Raw genomic sequence first — 10,000 nt, 5'->3', positions numbered from 1 at the left:
AGTGTGCAGAGAAGAAAAGAGAAGATACGAAAAAGATGTCAAAGAAAAATGTAAAGATCAACCAAAACTATTTTACAGATTTGTAAACAACACAAGCCCCCGGCTGCACCGGCCCGCCGCATCTCGGGAAATGACAGATTTTATTTTTATTAAGTATAAGAAACTTAAACAACAAACTGAAAAACAAACAAGAATTAGAGAAACTACGACAAGGAGTTGAATACATAGAGGAAATAGATATGGCAGAAATTATGAACAAGCATTTTGAATCGGTGTTTACAAGGGAGAACATACAACCTAGAGATATCGAATGGGAGAAAGTCCCCCCTATGAAAGAGATAGAAGTATCAAGGAATGAAATAATGAAACACTTGAGTAATCTCGATGTCAGAAAATCGCATGGACCAGATGAAATAGCAAACTGGATTTTGAGACAATGCAGGAATAAACTAACAGACGAAATACATAGCCTATTAAACAGTTCATTGAAAGAAGGAAAAGTTCCAGAAGATTGGAAAAGAGCAAATATAGTACCAATATATAAAGGGGGAAACAAAGAAAACCCTACTAACTATAAACCGGTGTCACTAGTACGATAGCTAAAATTTGTGAAAGAATGATCAAAATTAGATGGGTAAGGCTTATGGAAAAAAAAAAAAAACGTTCTAAATCCAAGGCAATTTGAATTCAGACAAGGACAATCGTGCGTCACAAACTTAATGTGTTTCTATTCAAGGCTAATACATATAATACAAGAAAGAGATGGATGGGCTGATTGTGCATTTCTAGACCTGAAAAAGCTTTTGATAAGATGCCACATAAGAAGTTGATTAAGAAATTATAAACTGCAGGAAGAATACAGGACAAAATACTGAAGTGATAAGAGATAAACATTCTAATTGGGATGAAGTGATAAGTGGTATTCCACAAGGAACAGTTCTGGCCCCAATAATGTTTGCTATATATATTAATGATATGGATGAGGGAATTGAAAGTTATATGAGCTTCTTTGCGGATGATGCAAAATTGTTGAAAAAAGTGAACATTGAAGAAGATTGTGAGTAGCTGCAGTGTGATCTCAATAAAGTATGGGAATGGAGTAGGAAGTGGGAGATGGAATTTGTATAATGGAATTTGGAAGACGCAAAAAAGAATAGTGGGATCATATAAATTGGGAGAAGAAATAAAAAAGTAGAAAATGAGAAGGACCTGGTAGTCATTATTATGAATAATATGTCCCCTGAGAAACATATAAGAATATTTTTGGAGAAACTTATAATTTGATAACAATCAAAGTGACATTTACATACCTGGACGAAGAAATGGTGAATAAAATACTAAGACCAAGATTGAAATATGCAACGACGACGACGTTGTCACTAACTTAAAAAAAGAAAGAAAAAATTATAACCAAACTTGAAAGAATACAAAGAGCAATTACAAAATTGACACCAACACTCTCAGAATTATCATTAAAGAGAGACTAGCAAAACTTCAGCTACAGATATTAGAGCAAAGAAGAGAGAGAGGAGACTTGATAACTATTTATAGAATCATGAAAGGCATAGAAACTATTGATAGAGAGGATTTAATAAAATGGGATAGTGGAAATACAAGAGGACACGGAAAGAAAATCAAGAAAGACAGATATAGAAGGGACCTGAAAAAGAACAGTTTTCCCCACAAAGTAATAGATATTTGAAACAAGTTAGATGAGAAAGTGGTGTGTGCAAAAACAATACATGAATTTAAAAACAGTTTAGATAAAATGAGATATGAAGACGGGACCCCACGAGCATAGCTCCCCTTCCCGTAAAATACAACTATGTAAATACACACACACACGCACTTCTATGTTCTTTCCATCATCAATTATGCTACTCCTGATCTCGTCAGTTTTTCAAATCAGTTTCTGCCATCGTTTCTAAGATTTTCTTCTGTAATACTAAAACACTCCTTTAACAATTAACACTGATCTTTTTACCCTATATTACATCCTGCAAAACCTTAGATGCTAATTTCTTATATTTCGTAACATATATAACATCCTCTAAAACCTTAAATCAAATATAAATGTTAATTTCTTATATTTCATAACACATTACATCCTGCGAAATCTTAAATCAAATATGAATGTTAATTTCTTATATTTTGTAACTTATATAACATCCTGCAAAACATAAAATCAAATATAAGTACTAATTTCTTATATTTCGTAACATATACTACAATCTGCGAAACCTTAAATCAAATATAAATATTAATTTCTTATATTCGTAATATTCAGAGGAGATAAGGAAGAACACAGGCAACGACTTGGTGGAGGTGCAGCTGCTGGATACCTCCGACATGAGCTCCGTCAGGAAGTTCGCCAACGCATTCCTCGACAAGGAAAAGAGGTAAGACCCGATACAGCGCATCAAGGCAATGTACTCGTCTGGCTGTGTGTACGTTTGTATGTATGTATGTGTGTATGTATGTATATATGTATGTATAAACACACATACGCGCGCACACACACACACACACACACACACACACACACACACACACACACACACACACACACACACACACACACACACACACACACACATATATACATATATATATATATATATATATATATATATCTATATGTATATAATACGCTGAGTGGTTGGGAAGTTTGGAGTATCTTGTAAAAATCATAGTGAATATCTAATGGTGGAGATGTGTTTAGAGAGTTGATGATAGCTAACACAGTGTTTCGGAAAAAAAATTCAGGCACAATCACACTTAGGGGAGGGTGGTGGATGGAAGGGTAGTTGATAAGGCATTAATGGACTATGTAGTGGTACCCAGGAGAAGTGCAGGAAGAATTCTGGATGTCCATGTTCTTATGGGAGAGAGGAAAAGGGCTTGAGGTAGGGAAGTGCTGAGAGGAAACTGTTTAAATAAGAAGGAAGGGAGTATATGGGGGAGTTGAGAGGAGTGTGGAAGGTGGTGAAGGATAGAGTAGAGGTACTAGTGGAAGAGGAATGGGAGTGTTTCAAGGAGGGAGTGACAAGGTGTGCATATTCAAATCCACAATTAAATGAATGTGGGACAAGCTCGTTTTCTATTTCAAATTGGATGGAAAGTAAAAAGAAATGGAATACCAGGAGGAGCTGAGAGGTGATGGAAAGAGTTAGTAGAAGAAGAAGAAGAATGGGTATGTTTTAAGGAGGAGGTGACCAAGTGTGCAGAGATGATATGTGGGACGAGGAGGAATGGTGGGGATTAGAAGGAAGGATAGTGAAGAGTGAGATGATAAAGTGAAGGTGGCAGTAGAGGAGATAAGGCGAGCTTCTGTGGATTGGATGCAAAGTAGGACTAGGGAAACATATGAGAGGTGCAAGAAAAATAGGAGAAAGCAAAACGTAAGGTGAGGGAGGCAAAGAGGAGAGAGGGTGTAGATTATGATAGCAGTAGGACAGAAAATATTGAGAGGAATAAAGATATGTCTTGGAAGGAAGTGTATAGAGTTAGGAGGCGTGAATCAGCTCGAGAGGAGAAGATGAAGGGTGCAGATGAACATATGTTAAAGGAAGTGAAGGCAGTAAGGGGAATATGGGTAGAGTATCTTAGGGAGTTGTTGAACGTGGAGGAAGTTAGGGAGGAATTGAATGTAGTAGGGGAAGGAACTAGAGGAATGACTGTGATGGGAGGGAAAAAATACAGAGATAAAGGTAAAGATGAGATACAAGGAGCTTTGAAAATTACGAAAGCTGGTATGGCTCCTGGATTGGGTGGGTGTCAGGAAGTGTGTCTGATAAAGGTTATAGTGGATATGCTAGTGAGACTGTTTAACGTATGCATGGATAAGGAGAGTGTACCAGAGGACTGCAGAAGTGTTTGTATAGATCCGCTTTACAAAGGTAAAGGGGACAAATGTGAATGTATTACTTTTAGAGGGATGAGTTTTTTTGAGTGTAGTTGGAAAAGCATTTGGGAAGGTTTTAATTGAGAGAATTAGGAATGGAGCAGAGGTAGTAATTGGTGAGGATCAGTGTGGGTTTAAAAGAGGTAAAGGGTGTATGATTTTTTTTTTTGGGTAGTTAGGCAGATTTGCGAGTATTTCGGGGGGGGGGCAAAAAGTAAGAATTTTCTTACATTTATGGATTTAGAGAAGGCTTATGACAGAGTAGACAGGAAGGTATTATATATGTATATATATATATATATATATATATATATATATATATACATATATATATATATATATATATATATATATATATATACATACATATATATATACATACATATATATACATATATATACATATATAGATACATATATATACATATATATATATATATATATATATATATACATATAGTGTATATACATATATATACATATATATATACATATATCTATATCTATCTATATCTGTATATATATATATATATATATATATACGTACCAATGCGCTATAAAGAGATAGCGCATTGGCTCTTCCATGTTTCAATTTCCAACGAATGCCTCCATCGAGCGATTCTTCAGTCTCGACTGCGATGGCATGGAATTAGAAGTGATTTGTGGTAGAAAAAAGATATATAGATATATATATATATATATATATATATATATATATATATACATGTATATATGTATATATATATATATATATATGTATATATATATACATATATATATATATTAACAACCACAATGCACTTTAATTGTAAGCCATCAAAGGCCAGCATGCTGAAATTGAAATGTGGTACTGCGTGCATTATGGTTGTTTAAATGTATCTCTAATCACTGGGACCCATTCAGTGTTGTACATATATGTATATATATATATATATATATATATATATATATATATATATACACACATATACATATATATATATATACATATATATATATATATACACACACTGATTTATGTATCTGTTTATATGTTATTTATTCATCAATTAATTTGTTTTATTTATTTGTTAATTTTCATTAATGACATAATTACCTAGCATTACCATATTTGCTTTGGATTAATGATGTAGTCCTAATATCTATTATTCACTTCACTGCAACATTCCTTTACCTATGAACGTGAAGGCTGGATGTCCTGATCCTCAATGCCGGAATCCCTGGACCAGCAAGACTCTCCTTTACAGGTCAGGCCCAAGAACTCACCCTAGCAACAAATCATCTCGGCCACTTTCTTCTTACGAATATCCTTCTGGGTAAGAAGCTTAATCACGATCGAAAACAATGTTCGAGTGTGATATAAAGTCTATATTCACGTCACTTTCCAAAGCTCACTAGGTGAGTCAGATCCAGAGTCATCCGATACACTATACCTTCTTGAATTGGATGGTACACAAGAGATCAGATTAGTATTGTGGTATGATACTAATTACATAGCTCAACAAATTTTTTGTTGCATTGACATGGTATTATCTATCTTAAATGAACTTGTTTCAGATATGAAGTTGATTTTTCCTTAAAGTTCTTTTTTTTTTTTTCTTAATCGAGGTATTTCAAAATATCAAAATTTTGTCTTCGTCTCACTGGCATCGTCGTCTATCAGAAACATGTGATTAAATTTTCATTAAATTAGCTGATGAATGAAAAAAGAAAATGTTACATAATCTATATTTATTCACAACACAATTTGAAACGTGTTTCATCAACAGAAAGGTTAAAATTTACATGAAACTCATTGTTCGGTAAGAAATCGGTTTCTATGAAGCTCTTTGCGTTTAATGGTCCAGCAGTAGTCTGCCACCATATATTTGTCCCATCTCCCGTGGTAGCGCTCCTCTATGCTCTTGATGACCTAATGGTACCGCTCGCCTTGCTCATCACTTACTGCCCCTAAGTTCTTAGGAAATCTATCAAGATGATTCTATAGGAAATGGAGTTTGACACTCATGTTGCATCCAAGGTCATGAAAAGCTGACAAGGTTGTTACAAGGGTTTCATAGTTGTCAGCCTTTTTATTACCGAGAAAGTTTTCCATTACCGCCACAAATGAAAGCCAAGCTCCCTTTTCTTTATCATTCATCTTTCTGACAGTCTTGATCACGTACAAGTGCGCGAATCTGTGGTCCATCAAACACACCTGCCTTGATCTTCTCGAATGACAAAGCAGGGAGAACCGAGACTATGTGTTGGAAGCATTCACCGTCAGTATTTAATGCTCTGACAAACTGTTTCATCAGGCCCAGCTTGATGTGGAGAGGAGGAAATATGATCTTTTCTCGACTGACGATTGGATCATTGACAATATTTGGCATACCAGCTTCCAGAGTCTCACGTAAGGGCCACTCTTTCTGGTTCCAATGCTTGTCTCTAGCTCGGCTGTCCCACATGCACGGAAAAGAGGGATACTTTGTAAATCCTCTTTGTTGACGAATTATGAAGCTCACCATTTTGAGGTCCACGCAAATTGTCCATTTACGCTCGTGGTGTTCTAGTAGGTCTATCACATTTCTTATGTCATTATGCTCCTTTCGTAAACACACAGAATGACCTACTGGAACAGCTGCATAGACATTGCCATTACATAGTAGAACATAGTTCGGGCTGCGCTTAGAACTATCTAGAAATAATCTCCAATTATTTGGATTATACATTGGGATCCCTAATTCCTGGAGAAGACCCGAGATATTATGGCAATAAACAAACTTATTCTCCTCATTAAAAAAAAAAAAAAAGATCCACAAAACCTGTTCCAGGTTTCGGGAGTATGAAACTTTTGTGGTTTGGTTCAGTAAAGCCTTTTCTTGCAACTTAGAAACTATCACTTCTGCTGCATTTTTGGAGAGACCCAAATCACGTCCAAGGTCATTCAGCTCTCGCTGGTTAAACTGCTGAAGAGTTGATGACTGATGTAGCGTAAGAAGGATCGTCGGAATCTGCCAGTATTTCTTGAGTTTCATCGTCAGTGTCTTGCATTTCGTCGATACCCTCATCTTCAGATGGGGACAGTCCACTAAAAAGTGGAATTGGTAGCTTATCAGAGTGCAGAGTAGGTCGAATTGCTGAGGGAATGCTAGGATAAGTTATTTTATGTCTGTTTTTATCTTGCCAACGCCTTTTGAATTCATCAGCTAAAAATACGAGCCAGTTTTGTGGTCTTCCGGTTCTCGCCAGGTTTCCCTCCCGTCCAGTCATGCTGCATTTATGCGCAGTTGTGACGTCATTTCTTGTCTTGATCACCACGAGTAAGTCCGAAGTACGCGTTATAGGGTCGCATCATAAGCGATGTTATAATTGCGCCTCTGACAAATAAACGCGAACTCATAAATATAGCAGACAGCATCAGGCTTATTCACACACTGATGTCTCCTTGTAGTCATCATCAATTCTGAAAGCAAAAAACAAACAAAAATATATGTTTCTCTTGATGCCATAAACGCGTAATTTATTTGGCCGCAAAAGGCTAAAACGTAATCCCCTAAATTGCGCGAAAAATGGAGTATACACAACAATATCATTTCCACATTCGAAACCAGATCAAAAATAGTAAGGAACAATAAAGAAACCTCATGCAATTGAGATGAAAAAAAAAGGTTGTCCTGTGTTATTAATCATAAAAAAGAAAAAAAGCTTGCCACAAACAATCGTTTCTTGGCCAACAGGAAATGTATAACCTGATTGTATGTACATTACTTTTTGTTGTGGATCCCACAATGAACCCTGAAATTCCTTTGAAATCCTTTGTTTCAGGGTTACTGAAAAAAAGCTCACCCAGCCGAATCATTGCGGTCGCCTCTACGGCTCACTATTTTGCAAAAGACTTCGATATTAACGTAAGTCTCACTTCCACGGGGCGGACCGTGGCTGATCGTGTAATTTGAATTGGCAAATTCAGGATGATTGTATTCACTAGCAGGATGTGACTTAGTCTTAATGTGATCTGTGATATACATATATATATATATATATATATATATATATATATATATAATATATTTATATATATATATATATATATTCATATATATATATATATATATATTTCATATATATATATGTATATATATTTATATATTTATCTATTTGTTTATTCATTTATTTATTCAAATATTTATTCATTTACTTATTTTTCTATTAATTTATTATTTAAATATTAAGGATTACAAAAGAAGAGCATGCCGATATGAGACCTTTTGGTCCTTAACGAGGTCGGATGCAAAAAAAGATTAATTGATTAATAAATACGTACCTAGATAAGTAAAATAGATAAATAGATAATGATAAATAATAAACAAACATAAATAATTATAAATAATAGTGATCAAATGATAAATGAAATGAAATAAATGGGAGTCATTATAGCATATTGCTTAGGTGTTTATCTAAATGAATGTTAAAAGATCAAACTGTACTACATTGCACTGCCTCTGCAAGAAGTTTATTCCGTTCATTAACTACACGGTTGGCGAAGTTGTTTCTATCCAATTCCAAGTTGAATTTATTTCCCGACAGTTTGAGACCATTATTTCTTGTCTGATTCGCATTCAGTGTGGAAATTTCCTCACTTGTGATGTTGTCAATTCCCTTGAGGATTTTAAAGACCTGTATCAAATCATCCTGGAGAATACGCTTTTGTAGGAAAAATAGATTCATATGTTTTGGTCGATTATCGTATGGTTTATTTCTGATATTTAGATTCAGTTTTGTGGCTCGCCGTTGTACTTTTTTTAATCTGTCAATGTGGACGAACTAACGATTTATATAGGTTGTTAATCACTGAAGGCCTTTAGAAATAAAAAGATCGCGCAAGTAGTCCTAGTATTTTTTTTTCTCGGAGGCGGAAATACACTATATACTTTGATTAATTGGTTAATTATTTTTATATTTACTTATTTATTCATTGATTTATTTATTGATTTATTTACTTATTAATTTACTTATCTATTCATTCATTAATTTACATCTATTAATAAAAGAATTTGTTTTATTAGTTATCTATTCAACTATTTGTCTAATCTATTTATCTATTTATTCATCTATTTAACCATTTGTCTATTTAGCTGTTTTTCTATTTACTTGTTCATTTATCTATTGGTTTATTTATCTATTTATTTATCTATTTATTTATTTATCTATTTGTTTATTCATTTAGGTTTTAGCTAATTAGATACTTTTTTATTATGCTATTTATATTTCTACCTGTTTATGTATTGTTATTATTACTATTATCATTGTTGTTATTGTCACTATTATTATTATCATCGTTATCATTATTATACCTATTTATATATTATTATTACTATTGTTATAATTATTATTATTAATTATTATTATTACTATTATTATTATTATTATTACTATTATCATTGTTATTATAACTTCTTTTTTTCATATTTTATATTGCTGAAATATATTTCATTTCATCAAAACTAATACTATTCAGTTTAATCTAATCTAATTTCATCAAATAAAATCAACCAATTTGAATTAATAGAAATTCATTTATATTGGCTTAGTTTGATTATTATGTATGAATTAAATTTAATTGAATGTCATCTAATTCAATTTGATTTAACATACTTCGATCAAATCTTAATTGTATTTGATATAACATTATCTAATTTTATCTAATTTTATTCCATTAAACTTAATCAAACTTGAATCCACTTAGTGTAGTTCAATTTTCTTTTATTTGATTCCTTCTCTTTTATTTTAATTTATCTTTTATTTTGTATTGCTCTGCAACATTTCAATTATATTATCTTAAGTTAATTTTTGTGACAGGACCTGAACAATAAGAATAGACCGTATGTTGGCCCCTATGAAGCTTACAACAACTCCAAGTTATGCAACATTTTATTCGTCAAACAACTGAGTCATTACCTTCAAGGAACAGGTATGTGTTTATTTGATTAATCTAAGTGCGCAGGGTCAAACGAGGATTTAAGATGGTGATGGAGTTTGGGGTGGTATGCTATAGGAGAAAGTTGAAGGTAAATTTGGAGATGAGACGTACAAAGGGAGAGGATGGCAGCGAGT

The 10,000-nt window shown here is 33.5% G+C and overlaps 2 protein-coding genes across 2 annotated transcripts in view; one reads left to right on the top strand and one right to left on the bottom strand.

Annotated features, from left to right (window-relative positions):
• The window catches only part of LOC143021400 (uncharacterized), a 31,070-nt gene that overhangs the window by 18,792 nt on the left and 2,278 nt on the right, over window positions 1-10,000 (top strand). The window contains exons 14-17 of the mRNA XM_076178836.1: window positions 2,288-2,399; window positions 5,093-5,220; window positions 7,712-7,794; window positions 9,746-9,857. Coding sequence (XP_076034951.1) covers window positions 2,288-2,399; window positions 5,093-5,220; window positions 7,712-7,794; window positions 9,746-9,857 — 435 coding nt within the window. The remainder of the gene's footprint in view (window positions 1-2,287; window positions 2,400-5,092; window positions 5,221-7,711; window positions 7,795-9,745; window positions 9,858-10,000) is intronic.
• The window catches only part of LOC143021687 (retinol dehydrogenase 14-like), a 54,283-nt gene continuing 50,659 nt past the window's right edge, over window positions 6,377-10,000 (bottom strand). The window contains exon 11 of the mRNA XM_076179314.1: window positions 6,377-7,349. The gene's annotated coding sequence lies outside the window, so the exon portion shown is untranslated. The remainder of the gene's footprint in view (window positions 7,350-10,000) is intronic.

Source organism: Oratosquilla oratoria, chromosome 42 (assembly GCF_046742065.1).
Source record: "Oratosquilla oratoria isolate Oo_2021 chromosome 42, ASM4674206v1, whole genome shotgun sequence".
In the NCBI taxonomy this organism is placed as follows: domain Eukaryota; kingdom Metazoa; phylum Arthropoda; class Malacostraca; order Stomatopoda; family Squillidae; genus Oratosquilla; species Oratosquilla oratoria.
This window is presented reverse-complemented; position numbering and strand designations above follow the sequence as displayed.